At 36.5% G+C, this 24,389-nt stretch overlaps 1 protein-coding gene across 1 annotated transcript in view; it reads left to right on the forward strand.

The window, feature by feature from the left end:
* Nucleotides 1-24,389, forward strand: part of LOC125256579 (nidogen-1-like) — a 33,309-nt gene that overhangs the window by 2,836 nt on the left and 6,084 nt on the right. Inside the window, exons 2-12 of the mRNA XM_048172676.1 lie at nucleotides 7,543-7,842; nucleotides 8,137-8,369; nucleotides 8,539-8,840; nucleotides 8,909-9,049; nucleotides 9,370-9,621; nucleotides 10,875-11,075; nucleotides 11,309-11,542; nucleotides 16,394-16,531; nucleotides 17,736-17,864; nucleotides 17,951-18,094; nucleotides 19,418-19,543. Coding sequence (XP_048028633.1) covers nucleotides 7,543-7,842; nucleotides 8,137-8,369; nucleotides 8,539-8,840; nucleotides 8,909-9,049; nucleotides 9,370-9,621; nucleotides 10,875-11,075; nucleotides 11,309-11,542; nucleotides 16,394-16,531; nucleotides 17,736-17,864; nucleotides 17,951-18,094; nucleotides 19,418-19,543 — 2,200 coding nt within the window. The remainder of the gene's footprint in view (nucleotides 1-7,542; nucleotides 7,843-8,136; nucleotides 8,370-8,538; nucleotides 8,841-8,908; nucleotides 9,050-9,369; nucleotides 9,622-10,874; nucleotides 11,076-11,308; nucleotides 11,543-16,393; nucleotides 16,532-17,735; nucleotides 17,865-17,950; nucleotides 18,095-19,417; nucleotides 19,544-24,389) is intronic.

Consider the following 24,389-nt stretch of genomic DNA (forward strand, 5'->3'; position numbering starts at 1 on the left):
TTTATGATTATTTTCAATGTTGAAAACAGTTGTGTACTTTTTTTTTCAGGATTCCTTGATGAATAGAAAGTTCAAAAGAACAGCATTTATCTGAAATACAAAGCTTCTGTAGCATTATACACTACCGTTCAAAAGTTTGGGGTCAGTAAGAATTTTTATTTTTATTTTTTTGAAAAGAAATTAAAGAAATGAATACTTTTATTCAGCAAGGATGCATTAAATCAATCAAAAGTGGCAGTAAAGACATTTATAATGTTACAAAAGATTAGATTTCAGATAAACACTGTTCTTTTGAACTTTCTATTCATCAAATAATCCTGAAAAAAAATATTGTACACAAACATTTTGTACAATTGTACACATTAAATGTTTCTTGAGCAGCAGATCAGCATATTAGAATGATTTCTGAAGGATCATGTGACACTGAAGACTGGAGTAATGATGCTGAAAATTCAGCTTTGATCACAGGAATAAATTACTTTGTCAAATATATTTAAATAGTACACAGTTATTTTAAATTGTAATAATATTTCACAATATTACTGTTTTTTTTACTGTATTTTTAATTAAATAAATGTAGCCTTGGTGAGCAGACGAAACTTCTTTTAAAAACATTAAAAATCTTAGTGGTTCCAAACTTTTGGACTGTACTGTATGTCTTAGTAAGATGATATTTAGATGCTTAGTTTTAAAATGCAATGCAATGATGATTGAGAGATGAACAAATAAACCTGATGATCATATTGATTTTTCTGGATAATCAAGTAAACCTGCTTCAGTCCAGCTGAAATATTACTAACAATATCAAAGTTATTCTTACGTTTACTTAATAAAAATCAGTGCAGATTTCACAGCTGAACGACACGAGCTGAAGTTTGTACAATTATACTAAAAGATTTTACTTGATAAATCAGTCTAAACTATCGATCAGAAGGACTTTAGGAGAGGTTTATCAGATCATGTTGATCATTTAGAGATCTTAGTAATTCACATATCAAACACGATAGGGATAATTTCCTGTCTGTCTTTGGAATTCCTCGCAGGAATTCGACCGCTGCATCAGGCCCAATCTGTTTCTTGTTTCCCGCAGCCTGTTGTCCAGGTGGAGGTTGTGTTTGGAGCTCCTCCGGGTTCTTTGAGATCTCCTGAGGCGATGTGTTTCGATCCTCCCGCTGTGTGAAGCAGCTGCACGGGCCGATGGGGGTCAGTCAGTGGGTCAGCGCTCAGATCTGCGGCACAACTCTCATTCTGTGCATTCCATCTCACATAAAGCCAAGAGATGAGAAGTTTAGAAGTGGATCTTGATTTGACTTCTTATCCACAACAATATTTGAAGAGACAAGACTTCTAGTTTCTGTTCATTGATTCAATTTCATGATTGAAGATGTTTTTAAGTGCTGAAAGTTCTTCCAGGTTCTTTAATTTGCGTGGCTTTTCCAGTCATTTACTGAATGAGGATTTACACTAGCGTTCGGAAAGATTTGTTTTTCAAAGAAGTCTCTTCTGCTCACCAAGGCTGCATTTATTTGATCAAAAATACAGTAAAAATTGTGAAATATTTTTAAAATGTAAATCAGCTGTTTTCTATGTGAATATATAGTAAAGTGTAATTTATTCCTGTGATCAAAGCTGAATTTTCAGCATCATTACTCCAGTCTTCAGTGTCACATGATCCTTCAGAAATCATTCTAATATGCTGATATTTGATGCTCAAGAAACATTTATGATTACTATTAATGTTGAAAAGGCTTCCTTTTCTTCAAAGAAGGAAAACTGTTGTTGATTATTTTAATGCTTGTTTAGTTTATTTTCAGTCATCTTGTAAGTTTAGCCTTCTGGTTGAGCACTTAGATGTGTGTTTGAATCAGTAATCATGACTATGATCTGTAGAGATACTGATGTTTGGCTTATGCTTGAAATACCCCTAAATAATAGCAGGTGTTTCGAGGGGAAACTTGTGTAATTTGAGACTTGTGTGAATTATTTTGACCCCAGGAATCACATCGGATCACTTCACAAAACTGCAAATGAGCCAAGAAAAGTGTCTAATGCTTTAAATGTTTGTTTCAGCTGCGCGTCTCCATCAGGTTCTGTTGGCGTTTCTCCAGTCAATCCCTGCGGTTTGCGTTTCTTTAGATCATGCATGCAGCGCTTCAGCTCAAAATCAGGGCTATCAGGGTTTTCTTTGTACTTTTGGCATTCTTTGAGGTTCAAGATCCTGAGGATTTTGTAACAGAACTTTTTTATTTGGTTTTCTGTGTGTGAAATTATTGCTGGATCTCTCAGATTTTTGCCCAGTGGAAGCAGTAGGAAACTGGACCTCTTCTTCTCACAGCTCCCCTGCAGTTTCACTTTAAGAAACTCGTTAAAGAAAAGCTTTTACACACACAAACACAGACTTTAAGTGGCACAACAGCCTTTCAAGTGTGACGCACTCGGCTGAAAGAGGCCACAGATCACAGAAAACATCACAGCTGGGTTTATGAGGCGTCAGATAAGATGTTGTGTCTGTTCCTGCAGGATAATATCTAATCGTGTGCCGCTTTTGTCATTTTCAGTGCAGACGGTGATTTAAACTGGGGTTTAGTGCACAAACAGCTTATATTAATAAAATAATCATGAGCTATTGATTCTTACTCGTATAAATAATAAACGAAGCTAAATTTATGCTTGCTATTAAAATTGCAACACATTCGTTTTTGGCTTGTTTTATACTTTATCGATGGAAACTGTAATCATGAACATTTTGGTGCCTTAAGTACTTTTTAGGGCCCAAGCGAAAATTCGCGCAGGGCCCTCTTGTTCTTCTAAGGATTATTATTATTTATTTATTTATTTTTTTTCCGTCTTCCGGGGCTTTTTGGGGGCCTTAACATGCTCAAAAACTCTTGAAGATTGGCACACACATTGGAATCCGCGGCCATTAGGACGCCGGAGAGGCTGGTACCCGGGCGTGGCAGGGGGGCTCGACAGCGCCCCCTTGAAAAAAGTCTGAAAATTTGGTCCATATATTAAACACGCTTGCACGTATTAGTATGAAACTCGGTACACATATAGACCTCATCGGGCCGAACAACTTTCGTGCTCTAAGTTAAACACCACGCCAACAGGAAGTCAGCTATTAAGGGTTGTTTGAAAAACGCATGCTCTGGAATTTGATATACTCCTCCTAGACGATTAATCCGATCGCCACCAAACTCGGTCAGCATGAAGTCAAGACACTGATGATTAAAAATTGCCAGGGGATTTTTGATATCTCGAACGGTTTGGCCGTGGCGAGGCAACGAATTTATGGCGAGAAAAAGGAAACAGGAAATGTGTTATAACGTCTGCATACATATATTGATCTTTATGAAACTTCACGAGTGTGTTCGTTATAGGAGTCTGATCACATGGATGTGACTATTGTGAGTCAAAGTTATAGCGCCACCAACTGGCAGCAGGAAGTGTATCACTTTTTGAAATGTTTTGAGATCACCCTCTTATTTTTACCTGATTTGCTTCAAACTTCATCAGTGTAATGTCAATACACAGCAGATGTAGACCTATGACAGGATTTTTGATATTTGAAATATTGTTGCCATGGCAACAGGTCAAACTGTAATAATATTCTTGAGTGTTTTTGAGGCTCTTAACATGCTTCAAATTGCATGAAACTCGACACACACATCAATATTGTCAACCAGTAGACATGGACAAAGCCATAGAAATGGGCGTGGTGGAGGGGCTCAGTAGCGCCACCTTTTGACAAAAGTGGGGGGGTTAGTTTTTTCTACAGTCACCAAACTCGGTACACATATTGTTCTCATCAAGCCGGACAATTTTCTAATTTACATTCATTAGCTCCGACCAACAGGAAGTCGGCTATTTTTGTTTGAATGTTAATTTTTTGAAAAAACAGGCAATGAATTTTATACTACTGCTCCTACAGGGTTTATCCAATTTACACCAAGCTTTTTTTAACTTGTTGCTAAAACATTGAAGTTGTTTAATTGCAGACGGATTTTGGATATCTCAATCGGTTTGGCCGTGGCGAGGCAACGAATTTATGGCAAGAAAAGGAAACAAAGTGTTATAACTTCTGCATACATTAATTGATTTTGATGAAACTTCGGCTTAGTCTTCGTTGTTCAAGGCTGATCACATGGATGTGACTATTGTGATTCAAAGTCATAGCGCCACCAACTGGAAGCAGAAAATGTGTCACTTTCAGCATACATTGAGATCACCCTCTTATTTTTACCTGATTTGCTTCAAAATTCATCAGAATAATGTTAAAACTTGGCACATGTAATCCTTTGAAAATGGGCAGGGAGGAGGGGCTCTATAGCAGCACCTTGTAGTGCAGTAAATGTGGAGTGAATTTGACATAGTCCTTTGATGTTTAACCGTTTTAAATGCATATTGCCCGCTGTGCACAGTTGCCCTGAAGCCACCGGGGTGGCGGTGCCACCGGGCTTGGGCCCGCCATCGCTGCTCGCAGCTATATTTAGGGCCCGAGCACCGATGGTGTGAGGACCCTATTGGAATTGCTCCGTTTATTATTAGGGCCCAAGCGAAAATTCGCGCAGGGCCCTCTTGTTCTTCTAAGGATTATTATTATTATTTTTTTTTTTTTTTTTTTTTTTCGTCTTCCGGGGCTTTTTGGGGTCCTTAACGTGCTCAAAAACTCTTGAAAATTGGCACACACATTGGAATCCGCGGCCATTAGGATGCCGCAGAGGGTGGTACCCGGGCGTGGCAGGGGGGCTCGACAGCGCCCCCTTGAAAAAAGTCTGAAAATTTGGTCCATATATTAAACACGCTTGCACGTATTAGTATGAAACTCGGTACACATATAGACCTCATCGGGCCGAACAACTTTCGTGCTCTAAGTTAAACGCCACGCCAACAGGAAGTCAGCTATTAAGGGTTGTTTGAAAAACGCATGCTCTGGAATTTGATATACTCCTCCTAGACAATTAATCCGATCGCCACCAAACTCGGTCAGCATGAAGTCAAGACACTGATGATTAAAAATTGCCAGGGGATTTTTGATATCTCGAACAGTTTGGCCGTGGCGAGGCAACGAATTTATGGCGAGAAAAAGGAAACAGGAAATGTGTTATAACGTCTGCATACATATATTGATCTTTATGAAACTTCAGGAGTGTGTTGGTTGTAGTATTCTGATCACATGGATGTGACTATTGTGAGTCAAAGTTATAGCGCCACCAACTGGCAGCAGGAAGTGTATCACTTTTTGAAATGCTTTGAGATCACCCTGTTATTTTTACCTGATTTGCTTCAAACTTCATCAGTGTAATGTCAATACACAGCAGATGTAGACCTATGACACGATTTTTGATATTTGAAATATTGTTGCCATGGCAACAGGTCAAACTGTAATAATATTCTTGAGTGTTTTTGAGGCTCTTAACATGCTTCAAATTGCATGAAACTCGACACACACATCAATATTGTCAACCAGTAGACATGGACAAAGCCATAGAAATGGGCGTGGTGGAGGGGCTCAGTAGCGCCACCTTTTGACAAAAGTGGGGGGGTTAGTTTTTCCTACAGTCACCAAACTCGGTACACATATTGTTCTCATCAAGCCGGACAATTTTCTAATTTACATTCATTAGCTCCGACCAACAGGAAGTCAGCTATTTTGGTTTGAATGTTAATTTTTTGAAAAAACAAGCTATGAATTTTATACTACTACTCCTACAGGGTTTATCCAATTTACACCAAGCTTTTTTTAACTTGTTTCTAACACATTGAAGTTGTTTGATTGCAAACGGATTTTTGATATCTCGAACGGTTTGGCCGTGGCGAGGCAACGAATTTATGGCGAGAAAAAGAAAACAGGAAATGTGTTATAACGTCTGCATACATATATTGATCTTTATGAAACTTCAGGAGTGTGTTGGTTGTAGTAGTCTGATCACATGGATGTGAGTATTGTGAGTCAAAGTTATAGCGCCACCAACTGGCAGCAGGAAGTGTATCACTTTTTGAAATGCTTTGAGATCACCCTCTTATTTTTACCTGATTTGCTTCAAACTTCATCAGTGTAATGTCAATACACAGCAGATGTAGACCTATGACAGGATTTTTGATATTTGAAATATTGTTGCCATGGCAACACATCAAACTTTAATAATATTCTTGAGTGTTTTTGAGGCTCTTAACATGCTTCAAATTGCATGAAACTCGACACACACATCAATATTGTCAACCAGTAGACATGGACAAAGCCATAGAAATGGGCGTGGTGGAGGGGCTCAGTAGCGCCACCTTTTGACAAAAGTGGGGGGGTTAGTTTTTCCTACAGTCACCAAACTCGGTACACATATTGTTCTCATCAAGCCGGACAATTTTCTAATTTACATTCATTAGCTCCGACCAACAGGAAGTCGGCTATTTTGGTTTGAATGTTAATTTTTTGAAAAAACAGGCTATAAATTTTATACTACTACTCCTACAGGGTTTATCCAATTTATACCAAGCTTTTTTTAACTTGTTGCTAACACATTGAAGTTGTTTAATTGCAAACGGATTTAGGATATCTCAAACGGTTTGGCCGTGGCGAGGCAACGAATTTATGGCAAGAAAAGGGAAACAAAGTGTTATAACTTCTGCATACATTAATTGATTTTGATGAAACTTCGGCTTAGTCTTCGTTGTACAAGGCTGATCACATGGATGTGACTATTGTGATTCAAAGTCATAGCGCCACCAACTGGAAGCAGAAAATGTGTCACTTTCAGCATACATTGAGATCACCCTCTTATTTTTACCTGATTTGCTTCAAAATTCATCAGAATAATGTTAAAACTTGGCACATGTAATCCTTTGAAAATGGGCAGGGAGGAGGGGCTCTATAGCGGCACCTTGTAGTGCAGTAAATGTGGAGTGAATTTGACATAGTACTTTGATGTTTAACCGTTTTAAATGCCTATTGCCCGCTGTGCACAGTTGCCCTGAAGCCACCGGGGTGGCGGTGCCACCGGGCTTGGGCCCGCCATCGCTGCTCGCAGCTATATTATCTTTTATCTTTCTGATAGAACATTTTCAGGGGAAGTTGGGAATTTTCCTTCATCTACGGTACCATTAACTTGTGGTGTACCTCAGGGGTCGATTTTGGGTCCGCTTTTGTTTTCGTTGTACTTGCTCCCTTTAGGTTCAATTTTTCAGTATATATTTTTGTGTATTCTGCTCACTAGATATGCATGTCTATAAGATTTCCTCTTCTCAACAAGCCACATGATATGAGGTATTATTCCTTCAATGTTATGCACAAACATGTAAAACATCAGGTTAGGGTTTGTTCAGATCCCTAGCATTAGATATGATCAATACTAATCCTGTGCTTCAGTAAAAAATAACAAAGGTTTGTTTGTCAGGATCATAAACTGGCCAGTTAATCTTGAATCAGAACATTAAAGCACTCAGGGTGTTGTTTACTTCAAAACTCATTGATTTACCTGTACATGTCAGATAAAAACATACTGGATTCGACCTACAGTGTCATGACATGTTCTGGACTCTCTGCAGGTCAGCACCAATGGCTTCATGTCTATGGCTGAACCCAGTGACGAGTCCGAGTACCTGGGGAAGATGCCGGCCAGTTTTGGCATGATTGCAGCGTTCCTAGGAGATCTGGATACTACAGACGGTGCCGGTTATGTCTATTTCCGCCAGGATAAAAGTCCTGATGTGCTCCAGAGAGCCGCAGATCACATTAGGCAAGCGTTTCCCAGTGACGAGGAGATCGAACCCACTCACGCCGTCATCGTCACCTGGGAGAATGTGCTGGGTCAAGGAAGTGAACGAGGAGATGGATTTGAGTTTGCGGTACGTCTCTGAAATCGGAACGTTAAAGATAATTTTCAGTTCCAAAATTTAGTTAAGAAGTCAGCAGACCAAGCGTTATTCATAAAGCGCTTTTTCCATTACAGATTGTTTCATAGAAAATAACAACTTTGCTTAATTTACTTTAATTATGAATCGAAAATAATTTAAGCCGTAAAGCAGAAGAGAACAGTGCCATTATTCAGCTCGGAAAACAAAACATATGCTACATGGACGTAATTGATGTTTTGCATGACAAATAATTAACTTTGTTTTTCCTTCCTGAAATGCAAACAGAGAAATACTTTCCAGCTAGTTGTAGCAAACATGTATTCGGCGTCCTACGCCATCCTGCTGTATCCAGAGGAGAAGATGCAGTTCGGTTCCACGCTCATAGATGATGTAGACGTGCCCGTCGAGGTCGGGTTCAATGAAGGCGTTGTCCCGGGCTGGTTCGGCTGGTCGACAACTCAAGGATCTTACTACCGCGTCACTGAAGACAGCGAGGAGTCGGTCAGCGCTCTCGCACTGTAAGACGGTTTATACATAGTTTTCTGCATGCATATGCCATTTTTTATGATTAGTTGCATTTTATTTTATGCATTTAGCATTGTTTTTCTCTGCTGTGCACGACCCCATCAGAAGCTGTGTCTTTACTGTGCAATATTAATGTTTGCAACTCCTCTCCAAACTCCTCAGGGAGACAAACTCAGGCCAGCCTGGCGTTTGGGTCTTCGAGATCGGCACGTCTCCGTTGTTCACCTCCATCGTCCCCGGACAGGTCACGGAGGTCACGTCGGAGGAGACTGTGGTCGACACACCCGCTCCTGAGCCGACGAGCGTTCAGACCTCGGAGCCTCCGTACGAGCCGCTCACGAGCCGCCCAGAGCCGCTCTCAGAGTCGTCCACCCCTGACGAGTTTCAGTACCGTTATGTGCCGCCGCAGCAGCCTCAGAACCCCGAGGTGCTGATCATCGATGAAGACGAGCTCAGCGTCAACGGTGAGAGAAAAGCTTTGACTATGTTGAGCCTTATGTTTCATATTAATATATCTAATGTTTTTTTACAGTGTTTTCTTATAATTACGAGACGTGCTCCAGCAACAAGCACAAGTGCTCTGCTTTCGCCGACTGCAGAGATTACGCCGACGGATACTGCTGTCACTGTAAACCTGGTTACTATGGCAACGGCAAGGATTGCGTCGCCGAAGGTGAGTTGGAGCGTTGGAATGTTGGAATGTTGGAACGTTGGAACGTTGGAACGTTGGAACGTTGGAACGGCCGGTTGCGTCACAACCAGTAAATAAAATAAATATTAACTGAAATAAAATAAAATGATTAATAAACTTAATCCATTTCGGTTAATATTTATTTTATTTGAAATAACAAACTAGTTTTTTAAAGGTTTTAGATGTAGTTAGCCTGATCCCAAGCAACACTGGATATAAACATCCATTCTCACTAAACAACCATTAATCCCTGAATGTCGTAATGGAGCAGTGAATGATGCCGCAGTTTTCCGAATCTCCAGGCAAACCTCAGAGGATGAACGGGAAGGTGAACGGCAGACTGTACGTTGGGAATTCTCCGTCTCCTGTGGAGTTCTCCAACAATGACCTGCACTCGTATGTGGTGGCCAATGACGGCCGGGCGTACATCGCTGTCAGCAGCATCCCGGCCAGCATCGGACCCTCCTTACAGCCGCTGCCTGCTCTCGGAGAGGCCATCGGATGGGCGTTCGCACTGGAGCAGCCCAACTATCACAACGGCTTCAGCCTCATCGGTAAAACCGGCTCCGTCATAATAACTGGGTCTGTTTTTTGGCTTGACATGTTTATAAGGCTACCTTTTTGCCTGACCAAAAAAAAAAAAAAAAACTATTAAGTATTAAAAAGTTATACTATTAACAATATTATTATTTTTATTAATATGAATAATGTTATTAAGTTATTGTTATTATTATTGATATTAAGTTAATAATATTAACTGTAACATAAATTGTGATTTCTGCTTCCAGCTACTGCTTTACCTCTCAAAACACAGAATTAATTGAATAATAAATAACTGTAACGCTAACTATAACTATAATGATAACTATAGCGATAAATATAACTTTAATGATCACTATAATGATAACTTTAAAGATAACTCAATTTATAACTATACCGATAATCATAATGATAACTGCCAATAAATATAACTATAACGATAACTATAAAAGTAACTATAACGATAAATATAACTATAATGATAACTATAAAAATAACTTTAAAGATAACTCTAATTATAACAATACCGATAATAATAATAACTATGACAATAAATATAACTATAACGATAATGATAACTATAACGATAAATTTAAAGATAAATATAATGAAACCAATAATGATAACTATAACGGTCATTATAAAAATAACTATAACAATAATTATAACTATAACGATAACTATAATGATAAATATAACTGTAGCGATAACCATAACAGTGAATATAACTGTAACGAAAACTATTATTATTATAGCTACTGTATAATGATAAATATAACTATAATGAGAAGTATGATAAAAAATATAACTATAACTATAATGATAACTATATTAGCATCCACACCAGCGCACAATATTGTTTTGTTTGTTATAAGTGCTGCATTTTCATCATCTGTCACTCTAAATGTTCGAACTCTGGATTCTGATTGGCTGTCAGTGTTTTTATCGTTCATCAGCTGGAACAAATAATTCTGCTATTCTTATAGAATTAGAGTGATTATTAAATCTTTATAGTTATAGTTCTCTGAGTGAACAGGCCATAATACTGAAATTATTTATCAACATTATTATTATGATTATTCACTGTGAATCGATGAACTATTGTGCCTCATGAGGTCTCCTGCTTCTCGTTCTTCTCATCTCTCAGTGAGATATTAAGTTCACAAGCCTTTCCTGTGAGATTGAGTTGCAGCTGTTTCCTCTGAAGTGGAAACACATGCTCAGGGTCGAGGGTCCTTCATTAGTCTCCTTCTCTCCGTGTCCACAGGAGGGGTTTTCACACGCCAGGCCGAGGTGATCTTCCAGCCCGGCGACGAGAGGCTGACCATCAGACAGGAGTTCGGCGGCATCGATGAGCACGATCACCTGGTGGTCAGCACACATCTGGACGGCAGGATCCCGGAGGTGCCGCGTGGAGCCACGGTCCAGATCGAGCCGTACAACGAGATTTACCAGTATTCCAGCAACCGTGAGTGCCGTTCTCAGTCAGAAATATCATCATTTCAAGCTCATAACTGACCAATCAAAATCGTTTTTAAAAGGTAACAAACTCTGTCGATGAAAGGTTTCTACAGTAGATGCTTGTGAATGAAGTGCCTGTATTTCCTTTATAGGATTACTGGAATAAGTGGAATAATTAACACAAGATTTAAGTTATTTTATAATAATGGTGAAGGGCTGTTTGTCTTGGATCTTCTGCAGTGATCACGTCGTCCTCGCGGCGGGACTACACCGTTAACATGCCTGACGGCAGCGTCCGCAAACACAGCTACCTGTGGACGCAGAGCATCCGCTTCCAGAGTTGCCCACACGAGGAGCTCATGAGCTCGGTGCCAGACAGCCAACAGCTCAGCGTCGACCAGATCTTCGTCATGTACGACTCCGGCAACCAGCTGATCCGCTTCGCCATGAGCAACAAGATTGGCTCCATCCACAGTGAGGAAACTTACACTCTCAAGATAGAATTAAAGCAAACGTGAACATTCACAGCCTAGTGCTAAAACAACTCAACACTGGGTTACTCAACACTAACTCAACACTAACTCAACACTGGATTATCTCAATACTGGGTTACTCAACACTAACTCAACACTGGATTATCTCAATACTGGGTTACTAAACACTGGGTTAACTCAACACTAACTCAACACTGGGTTAACTCAACACTAACTCAACACTGGGTTACTCAACACTAACTCAACACTGGATTATCTCAATACTGGGTTACTAAACACTGGGTTAACTCAACACTAACTCAACACTGGGTTAACTCAACACTAACTCAACACTGGGTTACTCAACACTAACTCAACACTGGATTATCTCAATACTGGGTTACTAAACACTGGGTTAACTCAACACTAACTCAACACTGGGTTAACTCAACACTAACTCAACACTAACTCAACACTGGATTATCTCAATACTGGGTTACTAAACACTGGGTTAACTCAACACTAACTCAACACTGGGTTAACTCAACACTAACTCAACACTAGGTTAACTCAACACTAACTCAACACTGGGTTAACTCAACATTAACTCAACACTAACTCAACACTGGGTTAACTCAACACTAACTCAACATTAACTCAACACTGGGTTAACTAAACACTAACTCAACACTGGGTTAACTCAACACTAACTCAACACTGGGTTAACTCAACACTAACTCAACACTGGGTTATCTCAACATTAACTCAACACTAACTCAACACTGGGTTAACTCAACACTAACTCAACATTAACTCAACACTGGGTTAACTAAACACTAACTCAACACTGGGTTAACTCAACATTAATTCAACACTGGGTTAACTCAACACTAACTCAACACTGGGTTAACTCAACACTAACTCAACACTGGGTTAACTAAACACTAACTCAACACTGGGTTAATTCAGCACTGGGTTAACTCAACACTAACTCAACACTAGGTTAAATCAACACTGGGTTAACTCAACACTAACTCAACACTGGGTTAACTAAACACTAACTCAACACTGGGTTAACTAAACACTAACTCAACACTGGGTTAATTCAGCACTGGGTTAACTCAACACTAACTCAACACTAGGTTAAATCAACACTGGGTTAACTCAACACTAACTCAACACTGGGTTAACTAAACACTAACTCAACACTAGGTTAAATCAACACTGGGTTAACTCAACACTAACTCAACACTGGGTTAACTAAACACTAACTCAACACTGGGTTAATTCAGCACTGGGTTAACTCAACACTAACTCAACACTAGGTTAAATCAACACTGGGTTAACTCAACACTAACTCAACACTGGGTTAACTCAACACTAACTCAACACTAGGTTAAATCAACACTGGGTTAACTCAACACTAACTCAACACTGGGTTAACTCAACACTAACTCAACATTAACTCAACACTGGGTTAACTAAACACTAACTCAACACTGGGTTAACTCAACACTAACTCAACACTAGGTTAACTCAACACTAACTCAACACTGGGTTATCTCAACATTAACTCAACACTAACTCAACACTGGGTTAACTCAACACTAACTCAACATTAACTCAACACTGGGTTAACTAAACACTAACTCAACACTGGGTTAACTCAACACTAACTCAACACTGGGTTAACTCAACATTAATTCAACACTGGGTTAACTCAACACTAACTCAACACTGGGTTAACTCAACACTAACTCAACACTGGGTTAACTAAACACTAACTCAACACTGGGTTAATTCAGCACTGGGTTAACTCAACACTAACTCAACACTAGGTTAAATCAACACTGGGTTAACTCAACACTAACTCAACACTGGGTTAACTAAACACTAACTCAACACTGGGTTAACTAAACACTAACTCAACACTGGGTTAATTCAGCACTGGGTTAACTCAACACTAACTCAACACTAGGTTAAATCAACACTGGGTTAACTCAACACTAACTCAACACTGGGTTAACTAAACACTAACTCAACACTAGGTTAAATCAACACTGGGTTAACTCAACACTAACTCAACACTGGGTTAACTCAACCCTAACTCAACACTAGGTTAAATCAACACTGGGTTAACTCAACACTAACTCAACACTGGGTTAACTAAACACTAACTCAACACTGGGTTAATTCAGCACTGGGTTAACTCAACACTAACTCAACACTAGGTTAAATCAACACTGGGTTAACTCAACACTAGGTTAAATCAACACTGGGTTAACTAAACACTAACTCAACACTAGGTTAAATCAACACTGGGTTAACTAAACACTAACTCAACACTAGGTTAAATCAACACTGGGTTAACTCAACACTAACTCAACACTGGGTTAACTCAACACTAACTCAACACTAGGTTAAATCAACACTGGGTTAACTCAACACTAACTCAACACTGGGTTAACTAAACACTAACTCAACACTGGGTTAACTAAACACTAACTCAACACTGGGTTAATTCAGCACTGGGTTAACTCAACACTAACTCAACACTAGGTTAAATCAACACTGGGTTAACTCAACACTAACTCAACACTGGGTTAACTAAACACTAACTCAACACTGGGTTAACTAAACACTAACTCAACACTGGGTTAATTCAACACTGGGTTAACTCAACACTAACTCAACACTGGGTTAACTAAACACTAACTCAACACTGGGTTAATTCAGCACTGGGTTAACTCAACACTAACTCAACACTAGGTTAAATCAACACTGGGTTAACTCAACACTAACTCAACACTGGGTTAACTCAACACTAACTCAACACTGGGTTAACTAAACACTAACTCAACACTGGGTTAATTCAACACTGGGTTAACTCAACACTAACTCAACACTAGGTTAAATCAACACTGGGTTAACTCAACACTAACTCAACACTGGGTTAACTAAACACTAACTCAACACTGGGTTAATTCAACACTGGGTTAACTAAACACTAACTCAACACTGGGTTAATTCAACACTGGGTTAACTCAACACTAACTCAACACTAGGTTAAATCAACACTGGGTTAACTCAACACTAACTCAACACTGGGTTAATTCAACACTGGGTTAACTAAACACTAACTCAACACTGGGTTAATTCAACACTGGGTTAACTCAACACTAACTCAACACTGGGTTAACTAAACACTAACTCAACACTGGGTTAATTCAGCACTGGGTTAACTCAACACTAACTCAACACTAGGTTAAATCAACACTGGGTTAACTCAACACTAACTCAACACTGGGTTAACTCAACACTAACTCAACACTGGGTTAACTAAACACTAACTCAACACTGGGTTAATTCAACACTGGGTTAACTCAACACTAACTCAACACTAGGTTAAATCAACACTGGGTTAACTCAACACTAACTCAACACTGGGTTAACTAAACACTAACTCAACACTGGGTTAATTCAACACTGGGTTAACTAAACACTAACTCAACACTGGGTTAATTCAACACTGGGTTAACTCAACACTAACTCAACACTAGGTTAAATCAACACTGGGTTAACTCAACACTAACTCAACACTGGGTTAATTCAACACTGGGTTAACTCAACACTAACTCAACATTAGGTTAAATCAACACTGGGTTAACTCAACACTAACTCAACACTAGGTTAAATCAACACTGGGTTAACTCAACACTAACTCAACACTAGGTTAAATCAACACTGGGTTAACTCAACACTAACTCAACACTGGGTTAATTCAACACTGGGTTAACTAAACACTAACTCAACACTGGGTTAATTCAACACTGGGTTAACTCAACACTAATTCAACACTAGGTTAAATCAACACTGGGTTAACTCAACACTAACTCAACACTGGGTTAACTAAACACTAACTCAACACTGGGTTAACTCAACACTAACTCGATAGAGTTAATTTGATAGAAGTTTCTTCTGCTCCCCAATGCTGCATTTATTTGATCAAAAATACAGTAAAATTGTGAAATATCATTGCAATATAAAATAGCTGTTTTCTATGTGAACATATGTTAACCCCTTATCAGTCCTAAGGTCTCTTTTGAATGGTATTTGTACTGTGGGTGGTAAAGTGGAATGCTAACAGCTTAAAAAGTTCAACAGAACAGCATTTATTTGAAATAGAATCTTTTGTAACATTATAAATGTCACTTTTGATCAGTTTAATGCGTCCTTGATGTATTAATGTCTTTCAAAAAACTTACGGAGCTCAAACTTTGACCGCTAGTTTATGTAGTTTACAAGCTCTGTGTGAGTCAGTCAGTTGTAAACAGAAGTGCAGCTGCTAGTGAAGTTCATATGTGTGATTTAACTCAGTCTCCCGCTGATGTTTATTACTGCGGTGTGTTTGTGTGTTCTGGGTTAAAGTGCTGGTTTATGTAAGCTGATCCGAGTTAAACCACAGCATCTGCCGGGAGATCCGTGCGTCCCGTGACCTCAAACGCGTCTGTATGTCAGAAGAAACGTCCGTCAGTTGTTTAGTTTAGTTTAAGCTCATTCAACTGCGTCTTGCTAATATATAAACTCTAACAAGCCCAAATGTGCTTCTTTCTGAAGCATGAAGTCACTGCCACAGTTAAGTGATGTGTATAAATGACAGGGTTAAAAAAGGAAGTAGTATTTTGTGGCTTCTTTGATTGGTCAGTTTGCAGGAGTTTTCATGAATAAATGAAAGTGCTTTATGATTCAGAAGAGAGTTCTGCTCTGTGGTCGTACTGCAGCTTTTGATGTGGTTCAGTATTTATATGCATTATGGTTTGGAAGTGAGCGCAGTGTTTTCATGTGTTTTCAGGTGGGATCCCAGAGCAAAACCCCTGTTTCACCGGGAGACACGGCTGCGACACCAACGCCGTCTGTCGTCCGGCTCAAGGCAAAGACTTCACCTGCGAATGCGCCGCTGGATTCACTGGAGACGGACGGGTTTGTTACGGTAATCGCTCTCTTCAGAGATTATTGTGTGCGATCTTCTGTATGTTTGTGTTATTAATAGGAAACATTCTGAGTTCAAACATCTGCACTGAGTTACTGAAGATCCCTCGTTACTCTCAGCACTGATAAATCTAGTTGTAGAAATTATATTATGATTTAATTTGACTTCAAAGAAGCTCCCAGTTCACAGACGGGGCGATGATCCAATGCAAACACCCAGCGGACGAGACTGTATATACAGTGATTTAATTCATGCGATCTGGCCTCGGGGTTTACTGTACTGTTTCTTGTCTCAGAAGATCTAAATGTCTGCTTTTCATGTACAAACCGCCACATATATCAGAGAATACACACAAACACCCGTGATTTAGTGCTGCTCTTTCTATTAAGTGCTTCATTTACTTTATTAAGAGCTGAATTTCACAAAACATTCCAGAACATGTTCAGGTCATATTTTACACTAAAATCAAGAGAAAGAAGAAGAAAAAATATTTTGCTTATATTTTAAATAAGCAAAATCTCATTCTCATTTGTGTAATCTACCAGTTAATCAATAAAACTATATACATTTATAGTCCAAAAAAAAAATGTACATTTACATTTAAGTACATTTAATTAATAATAAAATATATATAAAATGTATATATTCAAAAAAAAAATATATATATATATACATTTTTAATTAATATATATATATATATATATATATATATATATATATATATATATAAGTACATTTAATTAATAATAAAATATATATAAAATGTATATAATATATATATATATAATTACGTTTAGTTAATTAATAATAAAATATATATAATATATATATAAAATGTATCTAATATATATATAATTACATTTATTTAATTAATTAATAATATATATATATTTATCTGATTAATTGTAATTATATATATATAATTACATTTAATTAATTAATAAATATTTAATTACATGCAGATTACTTTATAATAAAAAAGTAAAATGTAAGAATAGAATAAAAAACAGTTAATTGAATGTCATTTTTTAAAGAAAAATAATATATGCTTTAAATTGTGAAGTATTTATGTGTCATTCCTCACTGGCCTTAAACTCATATTGTTTTGAAATCACAGTGTTTATAAGAATTGCTTGTGTTTCCATCAGTAAATAAAGCCCTGTGTGTGTGTGTGTGTGTGTGTGTGTGTGTGTGTGTGTGTCAGATGTGGACGAGTGTTCAGAAAGCCCTCAGATCTGCGGCTCTTACAGCATCTGCATCAATCAGCCCGGAAGCTTCCGCTGTGAGTGTCTGGACGGGTTTCAGTTCGCCAGCGACGGACGGACCTGCGTCGGTGAGAGACGCTCATGTGACCGAACACTTCTGCAGGGTTCTTGAGTGTGTGACTGATTCTGATTCACTTTGGTGGGTTCTGTTCAGAAACGGAGCGTCCCGTGGATCACTGTCAGAGAGGAACGCACGACTGCGACGCTCCCGAACGCGCCAGATGCCGTTACACCGGCGCCTCGTCCTACGTCTGCGCGTGTCTGCCGGGCTTCTCCGGGGACGGACGGGCCTGTCAGGGTAACGTGAACATATCTGTTATCATGTTTGTTCCAGCTCAGATTCTGATGACGAGGTGTAGTGTCTTCTAGTGATGCACCGATATGAAAATTGTGTCCGATACCGATAACTGATAATTCTTTATATTTAAAGGCCGATTAACCGATATATTGGCTGATAAATCTAAATCAAATCTAGTTTTGCACATCTGAAGTGTCTCAGCTGAAGGAAATCAGCCATTTTCTTATCAGGCCGATAACGATAACATTAAAATGAACATATATATCGGCCGATACCGATATGGTGTTATATCTTCTGTAGCTGTCACAGCTTTATTTTGCTGTCTGTGTCCCGCCGCTTTTTATTGCCTTTATAAATGAAGCTTCACTCAGAATTCATCCTGTAAACCGTTTTGAAATCAGACACTGTCACCATGAAAATGAGACTTTAAAACCTTCAGCGGCTCAAATTTTGTGAAATCAACTTTTTGGTTTTGATTTTATTGCCATTTTAGGGTTCAAATTATTTATTTTGTATAAAATATTGCTTTACTCTACACTTACAGTTCTATAACATTTTTACACTTTCATCTTTGAAGAGCTTTCACTTCTTTTCCATGTGTTTAAATATTTAACGGATAAAGATTTTGCATTCAAATTTTTTACCTGATGAGATATTTTAGTTTGGCATAACTAAAGAAATGTGTCTTCATTCTAAATGATTATTATTATTATTATTATTTAATTATTATTGATTAATTTCCATGTCTATATATCACACTTTTAAAATGAGGCTTCCTCGTATATCCAGTTTTTCCCAATAATGACAAAAAAAGGGGTGAATTTAAAATCAATATGTTGATTTTGAGTTGATTTTAATGATTTCGAATCAGTCACTTATGATGGTCCTTTTTGTCAGTGTTGTTTTATTAATATTTTGAATTCACTTTTATTTGTATATTTTTAATTTTCATGTTACTTTTTAGTAATTTCATGTGATTTCATTCAGTTTTTTAAATATTAATATTTAAGTGTAATTAATTTTTATTTCAGTTTTAGTTTTAGTTTGTATTTATTCCAGTGAACAGAAATGTTGAATTGCTGTAGCGTCTCAGAGCAGTGACAGACAGCAGGGCCCCTAGAAAGACAGGAAATGCTGTCATCTGGACAGGAAATGCTCGTGCGGCACAGCTGTGCTGGTCATTCATCACTGATAGTGGGACAGAGGTGTGTGTGTGAGGGCAGACGCGCTTCATTAACACACAGCAGATGTGCATTCCTCCACACACTCGACCGAACTGCTCTACAGTGCAGCATGATGTCATCGTCTCTTTCTGTCACACAGATGTTGACGAGTGCCAGACGGCCCGTTGCCATAGAGATGCCATCTGCTACAACACCCAGGGCTCTTTCACCTGTCAGTGTCGGCCTGGTTTCCATGGCGATGGCTTCAGCTGCACACCTGGTTCTGGTATGATGATGTATAATCATGATAATTATCATTAACCGTAACAAAAATGTTCATTACTTGAAATAAAAAAACATATACTGAAAAAAAATTATTAAGTATAAAATATATTTTTTAATTAAATAAATATTTAAAAATATAAAATAATGAATAATAAACAGTAAGGTCAGATCTCACGTGTTTGTCGTTCGTCTGTGATGGTCAGATAACACTCGTTTGTCTCAGTGTTTTCCTTCCTCTGCGGGATGAGGGTCGCTGTACATTATCACATGTTTCTCGTTTAGACGGGCGTTCAGGAATGTGTCTGGATCCGTTCCTCCGCTCTCTTTTATATACTGTACAGATCATCTGCAGCTGTGCGATTCTTATGATTAAAATACGTCACGTCAGATTCACCTCACTGAACCATCTGCAGGATACACTCAACCACTAGATATATATATGTATATATGTTGAAAAGTTTGGAATAGGATCTTTTTTGTTTTTGAAATACATTTTTTATGTCAAAAATACAGTAAAAATTGTGAAATATTATTATAATGTAAATCAGATGTTTTCTATGTGAATATATAGTAAAGTGTAATTTATTCCTGTGATCAAAGCTGAATTTTCAGCGTCATTACTCCAGTCTTCAGTGTCACATGATCCTTCAGAAATCATTCTGATATGATGATTTGCTGCTCAAGAAACATTTATGATTATTATTAATGTTGAAAACAGTTGAGCTGCTTCAGATTTTTCAGCACAAATTAATGCAAAAATCGTAATGGTCCTAAAATAGGCTTTATTTTCTTTAAGCAAAATGTGGCATTTCTTCTTTTTCTTTTGATTTTGAGATGAAATATCGTGACGTGAGATTGAAGTGAGCGCTCTCATGTTCGTACCGTGAGACGCTGCCGCACATTTCCCCCGCGGCGAATACTTCACGGCACTTTTGCGAGTCTGTTTGTTCAAGCGTGTTGTTCTCCTAATTTGAGGGCAGAAGTCAGTCTCTGACGCCGTGATAATTACAGCCCCGTTCCTCCGTCAGCACATTCCCAGTGTTCTCTAGGGTTTCTGTCAGAAGCTCTTCTTCTGTCTGTACACATGACCGTCTACATTTACATATTAACACCTATTGGTTGTTCAGAATCTTGTCTTATCCAATCACACTGAGCTGATGAGGGACGAGAATCACAACATCAGCTGAACTTTATCCCTGATGATCGGAGCACTGCTACAGATTTATTAAAAACAGCCCGATAGTAATTAAAAACTACATTTTCACACAAAAGCTTGCCTAATATTATAAGAGACCCTTAGTAAAAAAATAAAATATAAACATGTATAAATGTGTGTGTGTGTTTGGATGATTTGCATTCAGCACTTGACTATGTATGATGTATTAATTTATGAATCTATTACTTATATATTTATTTTTAGTTTTTTTAACACTGTAATTCTGTAATGAAACTCATCCTGTTGAAATACACCGATTAAAATAAAGTTAAATTAAAATTAAAATATATTTGGCATTAATTAAATGCACTGCAACAAATGCATTTTTTTTTAAACATGCATCTCTTTTCTTCTGAATAATGTCACCAGATACAATTTTTTTTTATCAAAATAAATATTAAAATTATCAAATAATAAATAAGAAAAATACGGTAGAGGATTAGGGCCAAGCAATAATAAAAAAATAAAACCATCTCGAGATTAAAGTCATTAAATTACAAGAACAAACTCGTTAAATTTCGAGAAAAAAGTCGAGATAAAATGTTGAGAATAAAGTCATTAAATTACGAGAAAAAAGTCGTTAAATTACGAGAACAAATTCGTTAAATTATGAGAAAAATGTCGTTAAATTTCGAGAAAAAAGTCGAAATAAAATGTTGAGAATAAACTCGTTAAATTACAAGAAAAAACTTGTTAAATTACAAGGACAAACTCGTTAAATTATGAGAAAAATGTTGTTAAATTTCGAGAAAAAAGTCGAGATAAAATGTTGAGAATAAAGTCATTAAATTAACGAATTTATTGTCATAATTTAACGAATTTGTTCTCGTAATTTAACGACTTTTTTCTCGTAATTTAATGTTTATTCTTGTAATTTAACGAATTTGTTCTCGTAATTTAACGACTTTTTTCTCGTAATTTAATGTTTATTCTCGTAATTTAATGACTTTATTCTCAACATTTTATCTCGACTTTTTTCTCGAAATTTAACAACATTTTTCTCATAATTTAACGACATTTTTCTCATAATTTAACGAATTTGTTCTCGAAATTTAATGATTTTTTTCCCATAATTTAATGACTTTATTCTCAACATTTTATCTCGACTTTTTTCTCGAAATTTAACAACATTTTTCTCATAATTTAACAACATTTTTCTCATAATTTAACGAATTTGTTCTCGAAATTTAATGAGTTTTTTCCTATAATTTAATGTCTTTATTCTCAACATTTTATCTCGACTTTTTTCTCGAAATTTAACAACATTTTTCTCATAATTTATTCGAATTTGTTCTCGTAATTTAACGACTTTTTTCTCGTAATTTAACAAGTTTATTCTCAGCATTTTATCTCGACTTTTTTCTCGAAATTTAACGAGTTTTTTCTCATAATTTAATGACTTTATTCTCAACATTTTATTTCAACTTTTTTCTAGAAATTTAACGACATTTTTCTCATAATTTAACGAATTTGTTCTCGTAATTTAACGACTTTTTTCTCGTAATTTAATGACTTTATTCTCAACATTTTATCTCGACTTTTTTCTCGAAATTTAACGAGTTTGTTCTTGTAATTTAACGACTTTTTTCTCATAATTTAACGAATTTGTTCTCGAAATGTAATGAGTTTTTTCTCGTAATTTAATGACTTTATTCTCAACATTTTATCTCGACTTTTTTCTCGAAATTTAACGACATTTTTCTCAAAATTTATTCGAATTTGTTCTCATAATTTTACGCATTTGTTCTCGTAATTTAACGACTTTTTTCTCGTAATTTAATGACTTTATTCTCAACATTTTATCTCGACATTTTTCTCGAAATTTAATGACATTTTTCTCAAAATTTATTCGAATTTGTTCTCGTAATTTAACGAATTTGTTCTCGTAATTTAACGACTTTTTTCTCGTAATTTAACAAGTTTATTCTCAACATTTTATCTCGACTTTTTTCTCGAAATTTAACGACATTTTTCTCGTAATTTAACAACTTTTTTCTCATAATTTAACGAATTTGTTCTCGTAATTTAACGACTTTTTTCTCGTAATTTAATGACTTTATTCTCAACATTTTATCTCAACTTTTTTCTCGAAATTTAACGACATTTTTCTCATAATTTAACTAATTTGTTCTCGTAATTTAACGACTTTTTTCTCGTAATTTAATGACTTTATTCTCAACATTTTATCTACTTTTTTCTCGAAATTTAACGACATTTTTCTCATAATTTAACGAATTTGTTCTCGTAATTTAACGACTTTTTCTCATAATTTAATGACTTTATTCTCAACATTTTATCTCGACTTTTTTCTCGAAATTTAACAACTTTTTTCTCATAATTTAACGAATTTGTTCTCGTAATTTGACGACTTTTTTCTCATAATTTAATGACTTTATTCTCAACATTTTATCTCGACTTTTTTCTCGAAATTTAACAACTTTTTTCTCATAATTTAACGAATTTGTTCTCGTAATTTGACGACTTTTTTCTCATAATTTAATGACTTTATTCTCAACATTTTATCTCGACTTTTTTCTCGAAATTTAACGACATTTTTCTCAAAATTTATTCGAATTTGTTCTCGTAATTTAATGAATTTGTTCTCGTAATTTAACGAGTTTTTTCTCGTAATTTAACAAGTTTATCTCAACATTTTATCTCGACATTTTTCTCGAAATTTAACGACATTTTTCTCGTAATTTAACAACTTTTTTCTCATAATTTAACGAATTTGTTCTCGTAATTTAACGACTTTTTTCTCATAATTTAATGACTTTATTCTCAACATTTTATCTCGACTTTTTTCTCGAAATTTAACGACATTTTTCTCATAATTTAACTAATTTGTTCTCGTAATTTAACAACTTTTTTCTCGTAATTTAATGACTTTATTCTCAACATTTTATCTACTTTTTTCTCGAAATTTAACGACATTTTTCTCATAATTTAACGAATTTGTTCTCGTAATTTAACGACTTTTTCTCATAATTTAATGACTTTATTCTCAACATTTTATCTCGACCTTTTTCTCGAAATTTAACTACTTTAATCTTAAGATGGTTTTATTTTTTTATTATTGCTTGGCCCTAATCCTCTTCCGTAGAAAAATAAATAAATACAAATTATAATAAAAAATCTTTAAAAATTAAATAAACAAAATTAATGAATAATTCACTATAAGTCCAGAAACACATTAAGATGTGTACTTCAAATTTACTTTAAAGTTTGTTTATTAATGTATTTGTGCCTTTTAAAGGATTTTTAAGGCTGTAATACTGCAGCAAAAATCATCCAGTTCAGATATGATGATTAAAATACTTAAAATATAAAGTAATAATAATTCAGCATGGATTAATTTTAGTACAACAATCGCTGCTGTGATGTTTACTTACAATCATACTTTGTTTTTCATCACCATAATGAATCATTTAAGGGGGAAATATGCTTAATTATGGATTATAATCAATAAAAAAGTAAAAATAGTCTTCATGTTCTTAAAGCCACATGAGTTGTTATGTCGTGACGGGTCTGCGGCGGGTCCAGATGTCACCGCACTGTCACCAGAACCTCTTCCTGAAGGCCCCGGGCCCCGAAACCCAGACACACAGAACCAGACAGAACATGTGTGTGG

This window comes from Megalobrama amblycephala, linkage group LG21 (genome assembly GCF_018812025.1).
Source record: "Megalobrama amblycephala isolate DHTTF-2021 linkage group LG21, ASM1881202v1, whole genome shotgun sequence".
Taxonomy (NCBI): Eukaryota; Metazoa; Chordata; class Actinopteri; order Cypriniformes; family Xenocyprididae; genus Megalobrama; species Megalobrama amblycephala.